Below are 20,019 nucleotides of genomic sequence, written 5' to 3' on the forward strand. Positions count from 1 at the left end.
TGGAAGAGCAGTGGTGAAGGAAGGAATGAAAGAACAAGTGAACAGCCTCTTGTGGAGAGACCTAGTATACTGATTATACTGATTAAGAGCATGAGCTCTGGAGGCAGACTGCTAGAAAAACCCTGGCTCCCCCACTTAGCTAGCTTGTTGTAAGATGCTGGGCAAGTTACCACCCTACACTTCAGTGTCTTCATCTTGTAAAATGAGAATATTAATAAGACCTACATTTTAGGGTCGTTAGGAGGATTAAGTGAGGTAATACATGTAAATCACCTAGAGCAGTACCTGGTATTTGGGGTGGGTGGGTGGTGTATGAATCTGTTCTGTTTCCTATCTTTGAAACTCCTTGCTTTAAACCTTCACAGCATACCACAAAAAGACAAGTGCAGACAAGTACATGACCTCAATGAAGAGGAAGATAAAATTAGGCACAAAAGGCAAGTCGAGAGTTTTCTTACAGTGTTAGATTTAGGAATGTAACATAGGGTCCCAGACTTCTGAGTTGAGTGCTTATTTAATTCCATATTCAGTATATGACAATGTTTGTAGGAAATGATCCAGAGGGAGCCATTTATCCTGATAAAGAATATTAAAGAGAGGAGATATTAAAAGTTGTAAAACTTTTACATTTAGTGTTGTTGATTTTTTTTCTCTATACCTTTATGTTATTGTACCAGACATAAAATGACCTTAATGATTTTTGGATTCTATTTCACAACTCATTCTGAATCTTTTTATTAATCACTAAAGTATAACTATTATGATGATGATGGTATAATAGCAATATTCTCTTTTATTTTAAAAATGAATTTACAATAAAATTGTCTGTTTTTCTTTCTTATTTTTTCCTTGGTGTACAATTCCATGAATTGTAAATCATGTAAATCATGTAAATTCATGTAACCACCACCACAATCAGGATAGAGAACAGCTTGATCACTCTAAAAGTCCCTCATCCCATCATTGATGGTCACCCCCAACTCCACCCATAATCTCTGGTAATCCCTGATTTATTTTCCATCACTATGGTTGTGTCTTTTAAAGAATGTCATAAAGATGGAATCATACAGCACGTCATCTTTTAAGTGTGGCTTCTTTCATTTAGTATAATGCCTTTGAGAGTCATCCAAGTCGTGTGTATTGATAGTTCTTTCATTTTGCTGAGTAGCATTCCATTGTGTGGATATTCCAGTTTTGTGTATCCATCTACCCATTGAAGTGCAATTTGGGCTGTTTCCAGGTTATGGTGACTATGAATAATACTGATACGAACATTTTTGTACAGGTTTTTGTGTGAACATAAATTTTTATTTCTCTAAGGTAAATAAGGAGTGGGATTACTGGGTCATATGGTAAGTGTTTGTTTAACTTTATAAGAAGCTGCCAAACCATTTTCCAGAATGGCTGAACCATTTTGCATTCCCACCAGCAATGTATGAGAGTTCCAGTTGCTCTACATCTTTGTCGGCATTTGGTATTGTTGGTATTTATTTTAGTTCCTCTAGTAGCCGTGCAGTGGTATCTCATCATAGTTTTCATTTGCTTTTCCTTAGTAGCTAATGATGTTGAACATCTTTTCATGTGCTTATTTGCCATCTTTCTATCCTGTTTGCTGCAGTGTCTGTTCCAATCTTGTGCTGGTTTTTAACTGGGTTGTGTATTTTCTTCATGACTTTTGAGAGTTCTTTACATGTTCTAAATGCAGTTCTCTGACGGATATATGATTTGCAAATATTTTATCCCAGTCTGTAGCTTATCTTTTCATTCTCTGAACAGTGTCTTTTGCAGAACAAACTTTTTAAGTCATGGTAAAATATACCTAACATAAAATTGACCATTTTAACCATGTTTTCAGTGTACAGTTCTGTGGCATTAAGTATATTCACATTGTTCTGCAACCATCATCACTATCCACCTCCAGAATTTCTTTCTCTTCCCAGACCGAAACTCTGTACCCATTAAACACCTGCTCCCCTTACACTCCTCCCCTTTGCCCCTGGCAACCACCATTCCTTCTGTCTTTGTGAATTTGACTACCGTAGGTGCCTCATATAAGTGGAATCATGCATTTGTCCTTTTGTGTCTGGCTTATTTCACTTCATGTCTTCGAGGTCATCCATGTGTCAGAACTTCCTTCCTTCCTTCAGGCTGGATAATATTCCATTATATGTACCTATCACATTTTGTTTATCCCTTCGTTTGTCCGTAGACACTCGCGCTGCTTCTGCCTTTTGGCTATTGTAAATAATGCTGCTGTGAAACTGGATGTACAAGTGTCTGTTCAAGTCCCTGCATTCAGTTCTTTTGCATATATACCCCGAAGTGGAATTGCAGGATCATATGCAATTCTGTGTTCAATCTTTGGAGGAACCACCATACTGTTTTCCACAGAGGCTGTATCATTGCACATTCCCACCAGCAATGAAGAAGGATTCCAGTTTCCCCCACCCCCTTGTCCGACACTTAAATTCTTTTCTATTTTGTGACAGCCATTCTAGTGGGTGTGAAGTGGTACTTTGTGTGGTTTTGATTTGCATTTCCCTAATGATTAGTGATGTTGTGCATCTTTTTCATGTGCTTTTTGGCCTTTGTGTACGTTCTTTGGAAAAATGTCTGTGTACTGCCTTTGCGCATTATTTAAACTGGTTGTTTATTTTTTGTTGAGTTGTCAGCTTTTTTGCATATTCTAAATATTAATTCCCTTATCAGGTAAATAATTTGCCAGTATTTCCCTTCATTTCATGAGTTGCCTTCTCACTCTGTTGATAGTGTCCTTTGATGCACAAAAGTTTATGTTTTTGGTGAAGTCTGATTTGTCAGTTTTTTCTTTTGTTACTATGCTTTTGGTGTCATGGCCAATAAATCATTGCCAAATCTAATTTCATAAAGGTTTTCTCCTATGTTATCCCCTGAGCATTGTACAGTTTTAGCCCTTATGTTTAGGTCTTTGGTCCATCTTGAGTTAATTTTTTATATATGTTATAAGGTAAGGATCCAACTTTGTTTTTTGCACATTGATAATCTAGTTTTCCCAATACTACTTGTTGAAAAGACTCTCCTTTACACATTAAATGTTCTTAGCACCCTCTCCAAAAATTATTTGACCATAAATATGAGTCTGTTCTTAGGCTATCCATTCTATTCCACTGGTATGTATGTCTGTGTTTATGCCAGTGCCACACTGTTTTAATTACCATAGGTTTGTAGTAAGTTTTGAAATCAGAAAGTGTGAGACCTCCAACTTTGTTCTTTTTCAAGATTTTCACTATTGAGGAATCCTTGAGGCACCATATGAATTGTAGGATGGGTTTTTCTATTTCAGGAAGAAATGTCATTGGGATTTTGATAGGGATTTTACTGAATCTGTATAGCACTTTAGGTAATATTGACATCTTAATGATATACTATGTCTTCAATTCATGAACAAGGGCTGTCTTTGCATTTATTTGTATTTTTAATTCTTCTAGCAACATTTTGTAGTTTTTAGTACACAAGGTTTTTTTTTTTTTGCCTCAGAGCAGATGTTTTAAATTTTGATATAATCCAGTTATCCAATTATCAGAAAGAATTTTTCTTTCATATTATACTTTTTTATGTCAAAGAACTCTTTGACAGCAGATTATGAATAAGATTTTTCTTTAAACAGTTTAATGGTTGTATATTCTACATTTAGATCTATGATCTATTTTGTCTTGATGCTTTTATAAAGTGTGGGGTTTAGGTTAAGGTTCAGTTTTTTGCCTGTGAGTTTCTAGTAGTTTCAGCACCATATGTTGAAGAGAGTATTTTTCTCTATTTACTTGCCTTTGCATATTTTTGTCAGAAATAAATTGGCCATATGTTTGTGTTAATGATTGTGTTAGTAATTAACTTCATAATAAATGGTGAAAGACTGAAATATTTCCCTCAGTATCAGTAATAAGACAAAGATGTTCACTCTTGCCAGTTCCATTCACAGTTGAATGAAATTAGAAATCAGTAATAGAAGGGCATTTAGAAAATGTACAAATATGCAGAAATGGAATGACACTCTACTGAATAACTGATAGATCAAAAAGAAGTCACCAGGGACATTAGAAAATGCTTTGAGATGAATGAAAACAAAACTTAACATACCAAAACTTACATGATGCAATAAAAGCAGGGCTTAGGGGGATATTTATAGTTATAAATTCCCATATTAATAAAGAAGAAAGCTCTTAAATTAATAACCAAAACCTTATACCTTAAGACCTAAAATTTTTTTAAAAGCTAGAATAATTTGTCCAAATCCTTAGACTGTATAATGCCAAGAGTGAACCATAATGTAAACTGTAAACTTTGTGTAATCATAGTGGGTCAATGTAGATCCATTAGTTGTAAAACTGTACCACTCTGATGGGGGATATTGATAATGGGATAGGCTATACATGTGTGGGAATGGGGTAATGTGGGAAATCCATGTACCTTCCCCTCAGTTCTGCTGTGAACCTGTAACTTCTTCAAAAATATAAAGTCCCGATTAAAAAAAAGAAACTACAAAAAAAAAAAAAAAGAGAAACCTAAACCCACATCAAACTGAAGGGAGAAAATGATAAGCTTAGAGCAAAAAAATAATAATAATAAAAATAAAAAATAATTTAAAAAATACAGAGAATAGGCAAAACCAAAAGTGGTCCTTTGGAAAGATCAACAAAATTCAGAATCCTTAGCTAGACTTACCAAGGAAGGAAGAAGAATGAAGAATTTCTTATACCCTGCTATACTTTGATTCTTTTTTTTGCATGGAGCATCTTTTTCCATTAACTTTTTAAAAAGTCTAAAGTGTATCTCTTTCTCTTTCTTTAAAAAGATTTTATTTATTTGAGAGAGAGAGAGAGAGATCGCAACAGATCACAAGCGAACAGGGAGGAAAGGGAGAAGCAGGCTCCCCACTGAGCAGGGAGCCCAACAGGGGGCTCCATCCCAGGACCTGGGGTCATGACCTGAGCTGAAGGCAGATGCTTAGTCGACTAAGCCACCCAGGCGCCCCTAAAGTGTATCTCTTATGGACAGCAAATAGTTAGGTTGTGTTTTCCTTTTTTAATCTACTTTTCCAATTGAGTGTTTAGTTCATTTATATTTAATCTATGTAATTGGAATCTTTTGCTAAAATAGGATTTGGTCTGCCATTTTACTCTTTGTCTTCTTTCTTTTCTTCCCCTCTGTTATTCCATTTATTCCTTCACATGAAGTAGGTTTTTCCAGTATATAATTTTAATTAACGTGTTGCCTCTTTTACTATCTTTTTAGTTGCTTTTTAAATAGTTGTCTTGGGGATTATAATTAACATCTTAGTTTAAAAAAAAGGTTTGTATTAATACTGACGTAATTTCAGAAATACTCAAAAAGTTTGTCCTTTTTATCCGTTTTCTCCTTCTTCCTTTGTACTATTACTGTCACACAAATTACATCTTTATAGATTTCAAGCTCATCAGCATAGTATTATAATTATTTCATTATGTAGTTATTTCCTAAGTCAGGACAAGAAAATGAGTTACAAAGACAAATACATATATATTGTGGGGTTTTTTTTATGTTTTCCTATACAGTCATCTTTTTATAGTTTTCTTTTTTTGAGTTCCTGAAGAGTGTTCATTTATTTCAGCCTGAAGTATTCCCTACAGTTTTCTCATAGGGTAGGTCTTATAGTGATGAATTCTTTTAGTCTATGCTTATCTTGGAATGTCTTAATTTCTTCTTTATTTTTATTTTTTTGTTTTTTTAAGTTTTTTTGTCAGTTTATTTATTTAGAGTATAAATAAATAAAGAGAGAGCACAAGTATGCAGAGGGAGAGGGAGAGGCAGGCTCCCTTCTGAGCAGAGTGCCTGATTTGAGACTCGATCCCAGGATTCTGGGATCATGGCCCAAGCCGAAGGCAGATGCCTAACCGAATGAGCCACCTAGGCGCCTCTCTCCTTTAGTTTTAAAGTATAGTTTTTTGCCAGTCTGAAGTTTTTGGTTGGTAGTCTTTTTCCTTTAGCACACCAAATATGTCATCTTACTGCCTTCTGGCCCATGTAGTTCCTGTTGAGCAGCCAACTGTTGATCTTATTTAGGACTCCTTGTCCATGATGAGTCTCTTCTCTCTTGCTACAGTCAGGATTCAGTCTTCATCTTTTGATTTTGACAGTTTGGCTACATGTCTGAATGTCTCTTGGACAGACTCCAAATAGGTCCCTTGAGTTTGTCCTACTTGGATTCTTTCAAGGTTCTGTAATGTGTAGATTAATGTTTTTCATCAATTTTAAGAAGTTTTCAGGCATTAGTTCTCCAAATACTCTTTGTGCTCTTTCTTCTTCTGAGATTTCCATTATGGATATGTTGGTGTGCATGATGCTTACCCACAGGTCTCTAAGGCTGTTATTTTTTCTTTATTCTTTCTTGTTTTTGCTCCTCAGAGTAATCTTCCTTAGATGAGTAGTCAACATATCTTCAAGTTTGCTGATTTTTCTGTCAGCCCAGATCTTCTGTTGGGCCCCTCTAGTATAGTTTTCATTTCAGTTACTGTACTTTTCAACTCCAGAATTTCTATTTAGTTCTTTATTATAATTTCTGTCTCTTTATTTTTATTCCCTATTTGGTAAGGCATTCTGAAACATTCCTTTAGTTCTTTATACATGGTTTTCTTTAATTGTTTGAAGAACTTTAACAACAACTGATTAAAAGTTTTGTCTGAGAAGCCCAGTGTGTTTTCTCATGAAAGCTTCTATTGACTGTTTCTTCTTTCCTGTGTATGGGCCATGTTCTCCTTTTCTTTCCCTTTTTTTCAATGTATTTGTCTTAATCAACTCAGGCTGCTATAACAAAGAACCGTCAACTGGGTAGCTTATAAACAACAGATTTGTTTCCCGCAGTTCTGGAGGCGGGAAGTCTGAGATCAGGGTTCCATTATGATCAGGTTCTGGTGAGAACCCTGTTTTGGGTTTCAGACTGCTAACTTCTTGTTGAACCCTCACATATCAGAGAACAGGGAGAGGAAGCAAGTTCTCATTACTTCTATAAGGGTACTGACCCCATTCATGAGGGCTCCACCCTCAAGACCTTATCTAATCCCAGTTACCTCCCAAAGGTCTTCACTTCCTATTACCATCACATCACCAGTAGGGTTTCAAAATACCTGTTGGGGGATGGGGGACAGATATTTAGTCCACAGCAGTCTAACATTTTTTTGGTGCAAATGAGTCAGTTAAAATAATGTAATGTGACAATTCTGAAAGTCATTTTCCCCCACACACCCAGGGTTAGTTGTTCTTGATGTTTGTATAGTGACTGTCCTAGACTAATGCTGTAAATTTGAATTCTTTGTCATGTGCAGCTGCTTAAGTCTGTTCAGTAAGCAGAGTGTCCACTAATGAGTAGAGAAAGTTTTCCTTAAGTACCTTGAACCAAAAAAGTTCTATCAGCCTTTGTTGAGGGTGTGTGTGTTGGGTCCCTCCTTCAGTGCCCCACCAGGCAGTTTGCAGCTGTGCCTTAGACTTCACTTCCTACTTGTTCAGAGCCTCAAGGTTAGCCAGAGGTGAGAGATTAGTGACTTCTCAGGCACTAACTTTCCTGGGCACACACATAGCTCAGCACATGTTTGTTACCTTCTAGAGTCCCAGGAGTATGTCTGAACTTCTCAGAGCCCCTTATGGACATCTCATTTCCTCTTTTTCTTTCTTTTTTATAAGAACACTAAACAAATTTTTGAATGTACAATGCAATATTATTAAATATAGGCACAACATTGTACAGTGGGCCTCTAGACCTTAGTCATTTTGCATAGCCGAAACTTTATAACCTTTGAATAATAACTCCCCATTTTCCCCTTACCCCAGCCCCTGGCAACCACCATTATATTCTCTTCTTCTTTGTGTTTGATTATTTTATATACCTTACATAAGTTGGCAGCATTTGTCCTTTTTCACTTAGCAGAATGTCTTCAAGGTTCATCTGTGTTGTCAAGATGGCAGGATTTTTTTTTTAAGGCTGAATAATATCCCATTGTATGTATATACCACATTATCTTCATTCATTGATGGACAGTTAGGTTGTTTCCGCATCCTGGCTGTCGTGAACAGTATAGCGCTGAATACAGAAGTACGGATATTTCTTGCGGGCTCTTATTTCAGTTCTTTGAATACTTAGCGGTAGGGTTGTTTTAACACATGGTATTTCTATTTTTAAACTTTTGCAGAAACCTAAGTGATCTCTGTAGTAGTTACACCATTTTACATTCCCACTGAAAGTGTATAAAGATTCCAGTTTGTCCAGATCCTCACCAACACTTGTTATATTTTGTTTTCTTTGATGTTGGCTATTTTAACAGTTGTGAGGGGATATCACTGTGGTTTTGATTGCCATTTCCCTGATGATTAAGGCTCTTGAGCACTTTTTCATATTCCTGTTGGCCATTTGTATATCTTCTTTGGAGAAATGTCTATACAAATACTTTGCACATTTCTTAATCAGGTTTTTAAATTTTTTTTTTGTTTTAAGATTTTATTTATTTATTTGACACAGAGAGAGACATAGAGAGAGAGCCTAAGCAGGGGTAGTGGGAGAGGGAGAAGCAGGCTTCCCACTGAGCAGAGAGCCCGATGTGGAGCTCGATCCGAGGACTGTGGGATCATGACCTGAGCCACCCAGGCGCACCAGGTTTTTTTATTTTAATTTTTAAATAATTTTTTAAAATTTATTTTTATTTATTTTTGGCATAACAGTATTCATTACTTTTTCACCACACCCAGTGCTCCATGCAATCTGTGCCTTCTTTAATACCCACCACCTGGTACCCCAACCTCCCACCCACCCGTCAATTCAAACCCCTCAGATTGTTTTTCAGAGTCCATAGTCTCTCATGGTAAATAATTTTTTTAAAATTTGAATTCCAGCGGTCCCTGGGTGGCTTAGTGGATTAAGTGTCCAACCCTTGCTTTTGGCTCAGGTCGTGATCTCATGGGTTGTGAGACTGAGCCCTGCGTTGGGCTCTGTACTCAGTGGGCAGTCTGCTTAAAGAGTCTCTCCCTCTGCCACTCCCCCCATTCATGCTTTCTCTCTCTTTCTCTCTCTCTCAAATAAATAAATAAATCTTAAAAATTTTGAATTCCAGTATAGTTAAGTTGAGTTGTAGGAGTTCCCTATATGTTTTGGATATTAACCCTTTATTGGATATATGGTCTTTCACTCTGTTAATTATGTCTTCTGCTATGCAGGTTTTAGTTTGATATAGTTCCACTTTCGATTTTCGCTTTTCTTGCCTGTGCTTTTGTAGTTATATTTAAGAAATCATCACCACTACCAATGTCAAGACAATTTTCGTCTGTTTTTTTCTAGGAGTTTTAGAGTTTCAGGTCTTCTTTTTAAGTCTTTAATCCATTTTTAAAATATTTTTAAATGATTTTTTAAAGATTTATTTATTTATTTATTTATTTATTTATTTGACAGACAGAGATCACAAGTAGGCAGAGAGGCAGGCAGAGAGAGAGGGGGAGGCAGGCTCCCTGCTAAGCAGAGAGCCTGATGCAGGGCTCGATCCCAGGACCCTGGGATCATGACCTGAGCCAAAGGCAGAGGGTTTAACTCACTGAGCCACCCAGGTGCCCCAAGTCTTTAATCCATTTTTAATTGACTTTTGTAACCGGTATAAAATAAGGTCCCCATTTCATTCTTTTCCATGCGGAGATTCAGTTTTCTAGCATCATTTATTGAAGGGACTATTCTTTCTCCATTGTGTATTCCTGCCACTCTTGCCAAAGACCAGTTGACCATATATGTGAGGGTGTATTTCTGGGCTTTCTAGTCTGTTCCACTAGTCTGTATGTCTGTCTTTATGCTAATACTGTTTTCATTGCTATAGCTTTGTAGTATATTTTTGAAAACTGTAAGTGTGTGCTCATTCCCTATGTCTTCTTTTAACTTTTTTGTCATCCTCTTGTTAGCCCCAACTGGTAATGCTTTCTCAAGCAGCTACAGTGTTGAACAACCCTCACCAATTCGTTTTGACAAATGCCTTAAGGCTGGGCTGTTCCTGCAGAGTGAGATGTGAACCAAGTCAAAGACAAACCCTCAGATTATAGCTTTTCAGTGAAGTACTAGGCTGGTCAAGCAGTGACAGTTCTCTTAGGGTGGGGCTTTTGGTGAACTTCAGACTGCTCTACTTCCTATAAGATCAGCTAAGCTGCTGTTTTATTTACAGTTACCACAGTTGCAAGATTGTTGGCTTTCAAGGCTACTGCAAAGTTGGAGAGAGGAAATCATGATTACAGAAAGTTGAAATGCAGTAAGTCTTACTGTTCTTAGTGAGACTCAGCTGTTTTTCTTGAGTAACTGTTCTTCCTATTGTTGTATGCCTCTATTTAATTTCCAGACTTATCAAAAGTTTAATTTTTAATGAGTTTTGGGTTTATGGAAGAGCGGATTTTCAAGGTCCTTACTCCAACATTCTAGAACTACTTTCTGTCCATTTTACTTTTATCCTATCTATATTACTATATTTGAAAGTAAGTTTCATTTTCTATAATGAGTTTACTAGAGAATGTAGTTAGGTCATTTTTCCACCCACTTTTTTATTGTGTTATGATTGACATAGCATTAAACTCACTAATTTTAAATGTACAATTCGGTGACTTATAGTAAATTTACAGAGTTGGTCAGCCATCATCACTATCTAATTTTAGAACATGTCCATCACCCGAGAGATGGTTCTCAGTTCCTTTTTCTTCTCCCAGCCCAGATAGCAACTATTCTATTGTTCCTCTCTATGGACTTGCCTATTCTGGACATTTCATTATAAATGGGACCATGTGACCTTCTTTAACTTACTTAACACAGTGTTTTAATTATTCCTTGAACTAGTACTCTTCCCCGAACTAAGGGATTTCCTAGTCATGGAGGATTTGTATGCAAACTGAGCACATCTTCCATAGTCAGCCAAGCAGTTTACAACTCCATTTTAACCCTCACTTCCTGCTTATGCAGAGACTTAAGATTAGTCAGGTAAGAGCTTAGGGTTTTTTCTAGTTTTTCCTGAGCGTGCATACAGCTCCAGCCATGAGGACAGGCCTATGCACATGTGTGGCCTTCTAGATTCCTGGAAATATGTTGGAGCTTTTCACTGCCCTCTAAGGACATTCCATTCCCCAAAATTTCTGTCTAGGCGTTTTTGGTTAACCTATTGTTTATCCCAGCTCTACCTCCTCAGGCAGGGGAAGAATTCACCAACTGCCTCTGAGTATTTTTTTTAAAGGTTTTATTTATTTGTCAGAGAAAGAGAGAGAGCACAGGCAGGGGGGACAGCAGGCAGAGGGAGAAGCAGGTTTCCCGCTGAGCAAGGAGCCTGATGTGGGACTTGGTCCTAGGACACCAGGATCATGACTTGAGCTGTAAGCAGATGCTTAACGGACTGAGCTACCCAGGCATCCCCTGCCTCTGATTATTTTTGACAAAAGTTCTGGGGAAGAAGGCTCTGAGCACTGGTTGGTGAGCTTTGAGTTACATCAAGGAGAGCCTTGCCTGTGAAATCTTCCAGGAAACTACTAGAAAGGCCACCTAGATGACTGTTCTCTGACAGTGGTGCTTTGGAGGTATTCCAGCCCCGTTCTTCCCTCTCTGGTAGCTGCCAGGCTGCTGGTTTTCACTGGGATTTCACATTGTTGGTTTTCAAGGTTACCACGGACCTGGAAAAAAAAAAAAAAGGACAAGGAAAGGGCGAGTTAAAATGCCACAAAATTTATTATTCTTGCTGAGGTTTAGCTATTTTTATTGAATAAATATTTCCCAGATTGCTGCAGGCCTTTGGTTAATTTCTAGAGTCCTGGAAAAGCTGATCCTGATGTTTTTTGACAGTGTTCTCATTGCTTTTATGGAGGAGAAAATTTCAGGAGGTCCGTACTCTGCCATTTTCACTAATGTCACCTCTCTTAACAATATCTTCTGAAGCTTGGAAGTTTGTGATTTTGGCGAAGTCAAATTTACTTTTTTTCATGACTTCTGCTTTTGGTCCTATAACCAAGATTTCTTTTTTAACCCAAGGTTGCAGAGATTTTCTCATACGTATTCTGTTGCAGGACTTATAGTTTTAGCTTGTACATTTAGGTCTATGAACCATTTTGAATTAATTGCTGAATTACACGTCATGTAAAGTTAGGGTTATATTAATCTGTTTTTGCATGTGGGTATCCAATTGTCCTGATACCTTCAGTTGAAAAGACTATCCTTTCCCAGTTAAATTGTCTTTTGTGAAAAACCAGTGGACTATAAATATAAGGGTTTTTAAATGCTCTCTCTCTGTTATTCTACTCTTTTTTGTTCTAACTGTTTACTTTTCAGCAATCTGATCATGCTGTGTCTGGGAATGGGCTCTTTGTTATTTCAAATTCTCACCTGTTCCACCTGCTACTGTGTAATTTTTGCAGTCATCAAATGTTCCCTGAATTTTCGCCAGGTTTTAGAATTGTAATCAGTGTGAGAGGTAGGGGTGAAGTATGGTTACTTCTTACATTGAAACAGAATTTCTAATAGCTAATAATTTTTGAGGGCTTGTTTGTGCCATTCCTTGTGCTAAGCATTTTGTATGTTTGCTCATTTAACTTCATAATAACCCTGCAAGATAGTGGCAGTATTATAACCATTTTACAGATAATGAAATTGAGCTTCTGAGGAGGTAGGCAACTTTCTCAAGGTCAGTTGTTAAGTGGCCATGCTAGGACTTAAATCTAGGTCTGTTCTTATGTGAACATCAGTGGTCTTGATCATAGCATCTGTGTAGGGGATTTGAGAAGATTTTTTGGTTTATTAAGTGTGATTTTGCTGTATCTTTTTTTTTAAAGATTTTATTTTTAAAGGTTTTATTTATTTATTTGACAGAGAGAGAGGGCAAGAGAGCACAAGCAGGGAGAGGGAAAAGGAGCTGAGCAAGGAGTCTGATATGGGACTTGATCCCAGGACCCTGGCATCATGACCCAAGCTGGAGGCAGATACTCAACCAACAGAGCCACCCAGGTGCCCCTGATTTTGCTCTGTCTTGAGATAAACATTTTTGGGGGAGTAACACATATCCCATCTTCTAACCTTAAATCAGTGGGAAAGCAACATACATCATCTCTAGAAATAAACTTCCTCTGAAATCTTAAGCCCCAGTATATTACTCTGACCACAGCCTATTTCTTTTACTTCTGGCCCTCGTAACTCTCTTCAACCCTGTTGAAATCTCCAGTTCCTTGACCTTTTTATTTTCTCCCAATCTGTCATCCCCTTCATGTCTCTCTTTCCTTGCACATCTTACTTAGACCCCCTCACCCATTATTTACTCATGTTCTTGCCAGTGAAGCATTCTTTTTGTATCCTTGTCTGTGTGCCATACCCGCCTGGCAAAAACCTCAACCCTGAATCAATCCAACTAATTGCCTTCTTTATTTCTGCAGCATAGTTTTCCAGCATTGCCAGAGAACAATTGTATAATTTACTGATTAATGCCTCTGCAGTTTCCTCATGTCTGATCTTATCTAGAGCCTTCTTGCTTGTAAAGCAGTGTATCTCCTGGTCCCTGGTCAGCTCTCCTTTTCATTCCTTCCATATACTCTTTTAGATCTTCATTATTCTTTCCATCCTACTGTTTCATTATTTTTAGCAGATAGGTTTCCTATTTCAAAGGAAACATTGTCATTGATAAGAGCCTTCATCTGCTTTCTGCCTGACTCTGCTAACTTCTGCATCCTGAGTCTTTATTTTCTTCCATCTCAGCTCAGTGGTGTAGGTACATCCTTTGTGCCTTAAGTTAATCTTTACACATTTGTGCTGGATCCTAGCCCTATGATCTCCTGAGGGAGCTCAGTCAGTTATCCCCAGTATTGCTTCTTTCCTTTCAGGATTTTTTAAAAGGCTTTTATTTATTTATTTGACACAGAGAGAGAGAGAGCACAATCAAGGGGAGTAGCAGGCAGAGGGAGAGGGAGAAGCAGGCTTCCTGCTGAGCAAGAAGCCCAATGCGGGGCTTGATCCCAGGACCCTTGGATCATGACCTGAGCTGAAGGCAGATGCCCAACTGACTGAGCCACCCAGGAGCCCCTCCTTTCAGGATTTTAATATGCTTTTTACTACCTGATGGTTTCCGTAGTATGCATACTCCTACCGTGAGCTATCTTTAAAAACTGATCAAAGACAGGGGTGCCTGGGTGGCTCAGTGGGTTGGGCCTCTGCCTTCAGCTCGGGTCATGATCCCAGGGTCCTGGGATCGAGCCCCACATCAGGCTCTCTGCTCGGCGGGGAGCCTGCTTCCCCCTCTCACTCTGCCTGCTTCTCTGCCTACTTGTGATCTCTCTGTCTGTCAAATATATAAATAAAATATTTTTTAAAAAATTGATATAGACAAAAATGCCCTTCAGTTGTTTAGCTACTTGAGCTAACAATATGTTAGATTCTCTGCCTTCACTATACCATAATGAGTAGCACTTGTTTTAAAAATTGAAATACCAAAATGAGAGAATTAAATACATATGTTAATATTGTTTTGATATCTATATAGGAAATGATGTTTCCCTAGTCTTTAATGAAAATTTTCAAACACACAGAAATGTTGAAAAAATTTTATTACAAATACCCATTATATCACCAACTAGATTCTGTCATTAATATCTTATTACATATCTGTCCCTCCATTCATCTATCAACCCATCTTACTTTATTGATGTATATAAAAGAAATTGCCAGGGGTGCCTGGGTGGCTCAGTGGGTTAAAGTCTCTGTCTTTGGCTCAGGTCATGATCCTGGGGTCCTGGGATTGAGTCCCACATTGGGCTCTCTGCTCAGCAGGGAGCCTGCTTCCCCCCCACACACTCTGCCTGCCTCTCTGCCTACTTGTGATCTCTGTCAAATAAATAAATAAAATCTTTAAAAACAATAAATAAAAATAAATTGCCAATGTAAATACATATCCCCCTAAATGATTCAGTATGCATATTGTTAACTAGAATTAAATATTTAAATTTTTTTCTTTGATGTAAAATTTGCATGTCATGAACTGCACAAATTTCAAGTGTTCATCCGTGAACTTTTGACTAGTATATACATTTTTGTAGTGATGTATTGGCAAATGTTTAACAGCCGGCTCTTCAGAAAGTAAAAGGGCTCTGATTTGTTTCATTTGCCAGTTTCCATGGTGTACATACTTGCATGGCAACTCTTAAGCTACCAAAGTGTTATCACTGAAAATGAAGTCTGGAAGACATGTGTCTAATCATTGGGCCATTTCTAGCATACCACTGCATCTGTGTAACCTAATCCATAGAAGATTACCACCATTCCAGAAAGTTTTATCGTACTTCTTGTCAGCAATTTCCCAGAGGCAACTGGTGTTTTGGTTTTTTTTTTCAATATAGATTTTCCTGTCCTAGAACTTAAGATAATTGAAATGATATCCTTTGTGTTCTTTCTGTAAGGCTTCTTTAACTGAGCATGTGTTTTTGAGATTCATTCCTATTGTGTATGTCAGTCATTTTTCCTTCTCTCTGCAACAAAATTTCTTAGAAGAATTTTCTAAAATCACTGGATTCTTTTTGTAGGACTGCCATAACAAATGGCCTCAAATCTAGTGGCTTAGAACAACAGAAGTTTAGCCTCTCACAGTGGTGAGAAGTCCGAAATCAAGGCGTTGGCAGGGCCATGCTCTTTCCAAAGGTCTCTAGAAGCCTTCCTTGTATTTTCTAGCTTCTGGCACTACCAGCATTCCTTGGTGTTCTAGCTAGCTGCATCATTCCAGTCTCTGCCCCTGTCATCACATGGTGGTCTCAGTGTGTGTGTCTGTGTCTCTGTGCCTTCACATGGCCTCCTTATAAGCACATCAGTCATTTGAATTAGGGCCCACCTTAATTCATTGTAATGTCATCCTAACTCGTGACATCTGCTAAGACCCCCTTTACAAGTAAAGTCATGTCTGAGGCTTGGCATGGGCATGAATTTCGAGGGTACACTATTCAACCCAGTGTAGTCTGCCCTCTCGTCTCCAAATATTCATATCCATCTCACACAAAATCATTCACCCCATTGCAACATCCACACAAGCCCTAACCTATTCCAGCATCAAGTCCAAGTCCGAAAGCTCATCTGAATATCAACTCAAAAAGTCTCAAGTGTCATTATCTAAATAATCAAAACCAGGTGTCAGCAAGGCCCTGAGTATGTTCCACCCTAAGACAAAACTCTTCTCTGTCCAGAGACCTGTGAAACCAGAGAGATTATCTGCTTCCAAAATACAGTTGTGAGACAGGCAGAGAATCAGCATTCCTACTTTGAAAGGGCAGAAAGGAAGAAATAAAGGGGTTACTGGTCTAAAGCAAGTTAACAGCCCAGCAGGGCAAATTCTGTTAGGTCTCAGAGCCTGAGAATAATGCTATGGGCTCAGTGCTCTGTCATCTGGCCCCCAGGGGCGGTCTTGATCTCTGGGTCCTCTGGGATAGCCCCACCTTCTCAGCCTACCAGGTGGCTGTAGCCCCACCCTCATTTGCTTTTGCATCTGTGGCTTTGCCTTTGCAGTCATCCTTCATTTTGTCCCATCTTTGTCACTTTCACACCAGGCTGGGGTTTCTGTTGGTATGCAGTTCTTTAAAAACCTTGTTGATCTCACGCACGTCAAGAGACCCATATAATCAGTTATAAGGGTTTTCCACAGGTCCTTTCTGGATAACCCCTCCTCTCTTCCTGGCTTCTGATGAGAATAGTTGATTGCATCCATGAGTCACACACCTAACCTCTTCAGTGAAAGTCTGTCTAGCCACACCATTGGCCTGTTTCCAGAGCACATTGTTTAGATACACGAGAATCTCTAAATCATCAAGTGCTGGTTTCTTTTTTCACAGATCCTTCCTCAATTTGTCTCTCTTTTCTCATCATTTTATTATGAGCATCAAAGAGAAATCAAGATGCATCTTCCACACTTTGCTGGGAAATCTTCTTAGCTAAATACCCACTTATAAGTGAAGTCCACCCAACAGCAAAACTCCATTCAGCCAAGTTTCTGCCACTTGATGACAAAGATTGCCTTTCTTCCAGCATCCAATAACATGTTCATCATGTTCATCATTTCCTTCTAATGCCTCACCAGAAGTACATTTTCTAATGCTCATATCTCCAGCAGTGTTCTGTTCATGATGATATATGTATTCTCTAAGATGGTAGAAGCTTTCTCTGTTATCCTCTGTACTTCTGAGCACTCACCAGAACTGCTATTTATACCCATATTTCTACTGACAGTCTTCAAGGTAACTGACCTTTTGCTGTCAAGCAACTCAAAAGTTCTTCCAGCCTCTAACCATTACTCATTTCCAAAGGCACTTAGACATTTTTAGCTATGTGTTATAGCAGCACCCCATTTCCCAGTGCAGAATCTATTAGTTCCCTAGGGCTGCTGTAACAAAGTACCATAAACTAGGTGACTCAAAACAACAGAAATGTATTCTCTCACAGTTCTGGAGGCTAGAAGTTCAAACTGAGATGTTGACAAGGTTGGTTCTTCTGGAGACTCTGAGGAAGAAACTGTGTGGTGCCCCTCTCCCAGTTTCTAGTGGTTGCTGGCTATCCTTGCCTTGTACATGCATCACTCTGATCTCTGCTTCTACAGTTAGGTGACATGTATGTCTGTGTGTCTGTGTCTCTACGTGGCCTTCTTAAAAAGACACCAGTCATTGAATTTAGGACCCACTCTAATCCAATATGACCTCATCTTTTGTGAAGGGGTTGTCCCAGCTGTATCTGCAAATACCCTATTTCCAAATAAGGTTACATTCTGAGGTTCTGGGTGAACATGAATTTTGGGGGGATATTATTCTACCTGGTATACTGAGTTATCTCCTCTTTACTGCTTACTTTTTAAAAAAAATTTTTTAAAGACTTTTTAAAATTTGTTTGAGAAAGAGAGAGAAAGCATGAGCAGGGGGAGTGGAGTAAGAGGGAGAAGCAGGCCAGGGAGCCCAACATGGTGCGCTCGATCCCAGGACCCTGGGATCATGACCTGAGCTGAAGGCATATGCTTAACCAACTGAGCCACCCAGGTTCCCCTAAAAAATATTTCTAATAATGAAATGGATCGTGCCAGAGAGTATGTAGCACTTAGGGACAGTCAAGTCAGGAAATCAAACGTTGCCAATACTCCAGAAGTCCCTGTACGCTCTGGAAATCACATCTCCCTACCTTCCAGATCTAACCACTGTCTTGACTTGTGATAATACCAACTATACATATATTGCTAGACAGCGCTTAGTTCTTCTTGTCTTTAAGCATTCATTATATCAATAAATTGTACTGTATGTATTCCACTGGGTCTTCCTTTTCTACCTACTGTTAAATTTGTGAGATTCATCCATACTTCAATGTATAGCCATAGTTCATTGACTTTCACTGTAGTATAATATTCCTTTCTGTGGTTATATTAGCATTTATTTATCCATTTTACTGTAGTTGGACATGTGGGTTGTTTCCATTGGAGGGGGTGCTGTAAATATCAGTCCTGTTACTGTTATCATTTTTGTACATGTATCTTGGGACACATGTACAGGAGTTTCTCGGGATGTATACCTAGGAGTGGACTTGAGGGGTGAAGAATTCCTACCTGTTCAACTTTATAGATGTTACCTCTTTTGTGAAGGGATTGTCCCAAGTTAAAAACCTACCAACCACGTGCGAAGAAGGTTCAGGTTGCTCCATATCTTTGTCCACACTGGGTATTGTCAAACTCCAATCTGATGGGTATTTACTTATATTTCAGTATATTATCCTTCCCTTTCTTAATTAGCATTCATTTATATGACTTTTTACTTGACTAGGGTTTAGTAAGGTCTTGTTTGCCTCAACCTTTCAAACATGGAGAAAAAGTGAAAGAATAGTACACCCACATCCTTCACGTACATTTACCAATTTCCTCTACACTAGAATGTGTGTTTGTGTAGTTTGTGTATTGTTAAACAATTCGAAAGTAAATTTCAGACATTAAGAGGTTTTACTCTTAAATACTTCCATTATGTCTCTTCTAAGAAAATAGATATTCTCCTGTATATTCATGGTATTATGATCACTCAAGCAATTTAGCATTATTACACATACTATCTAATAATACAGTTTCTAATTAAATTTCTCAATTTTAAATTTAGGTTGTAATCAGGGATCACATATTCTTTTAGTTTGCTTTATAACAGCTCTGTGTGTGTGTGTGTGTGTGTGTGTGTGTGTTTGTGTGTGTGTGTGTGTCTGTCTGTCTGTCTATCTTGCAGGCATTGATATTTTTCAGGAGTCTAAGTTCAGTTTGTTTTGTTTGTTTCATTGCGGTTTTAACTTCCTTCCCTTGATATCTAATGAGGTTGGAAGGCCTCTCACACTTAATTGACCATTTGGATAGCCTCCTTTGTGAAATGACTGTTCAGTTCTTTTGTCCATTTAACAAATGTTCTCTGAATATCTTTCCATCTGTTCATATCTGTGTCCAGGTGCAGTCTTGGTTCAGAGGTCATTTTAGGCCTGTATCAAAGCAGTGGCTCAGCCCCAAAGCCCTGGGATCTCAGTGATCACTACTTACCTTCAGTAGTGCTACAGAGAAATGGGGCTAGTAGGAAAGTGTTGTGATTTATGTCCTGAATATTCTATTTCCAAATTCCGTCTCTCATCTTACATGCATTTCTTATAAATTTGTACAAGTTCTTTATTATTGTGGATACTTGCTCTTTGTTGGCTGTACGTGTTGAAAATGTCTGTTTCCATTTTGTGGCTTATCACTTCATTCCCTTTATGGTGTCTTTTGATGAATAAAAGTTCTTCATTTGTATGTAATGAAAATCTATTAATTTTTCTTTCTACTTTGTAATTTTTGTGCTTTGATTAATGAATCCTTCCCTACATGAGCTCAGGAAGATATTGTTCTTTATTCTAAAGACTTTATGTTTTTGCGTTTCACATTTAAGTCTTTGATCCACCTGGAGTTGATTTCTGTATATGGTATGAAATAGGATTTCAGGTTTTGTTTTGTTTTGTTTTTT

At 38.1% G+C, this 20,019-nt stretch overlaps 1 protein-coding gene across 5 annotated transcripts in view; it reads left to right on the forward strand.

Moving 5' to 3' along the window:
• Positions 1 to 20,019, forward strand: part of RBM41 (RNA binding motif protein 41) — a 58,720-nt gene that overhangs the window by 6,243 nt on the left and 32,458 nt on the right. For 3 of the 5 annotated variants that reach the window (XM_013064846.2, XM_013064845.2, XM_045068244.1), the window contains exon 5: positions 366 to 437. The exons of the other annotated variants lie outside the window; for them this stretch is intronic. In XM_013064846.2, the coding sequence (XP_012920300.1) occupies positions 366 to 437 (72 nt within the window). The remainder of the gene's footprint in view (positions 1 to 365; positions 438 to 20,019) is intronic. 5 annotated transcript variants of the gene reach the window in all.

The sequence above is a fragment of the Mustela putorius genome, unplaced genomic scaffold, assembly GCF_011764305.1.
Source record: "Mustela putorius furo isolate JIRA1106 unplaced genomic scaffold, ASM1176430v1.1 tig00003901_pilon_pilon_pilon, whole genome shotgun sequence".
Lineage (NCBI taxonomy): Eukaryota > Metazoa > Chordata > Mammalia > Carnivora > Mustelidae > Mustela > Mustela putorius.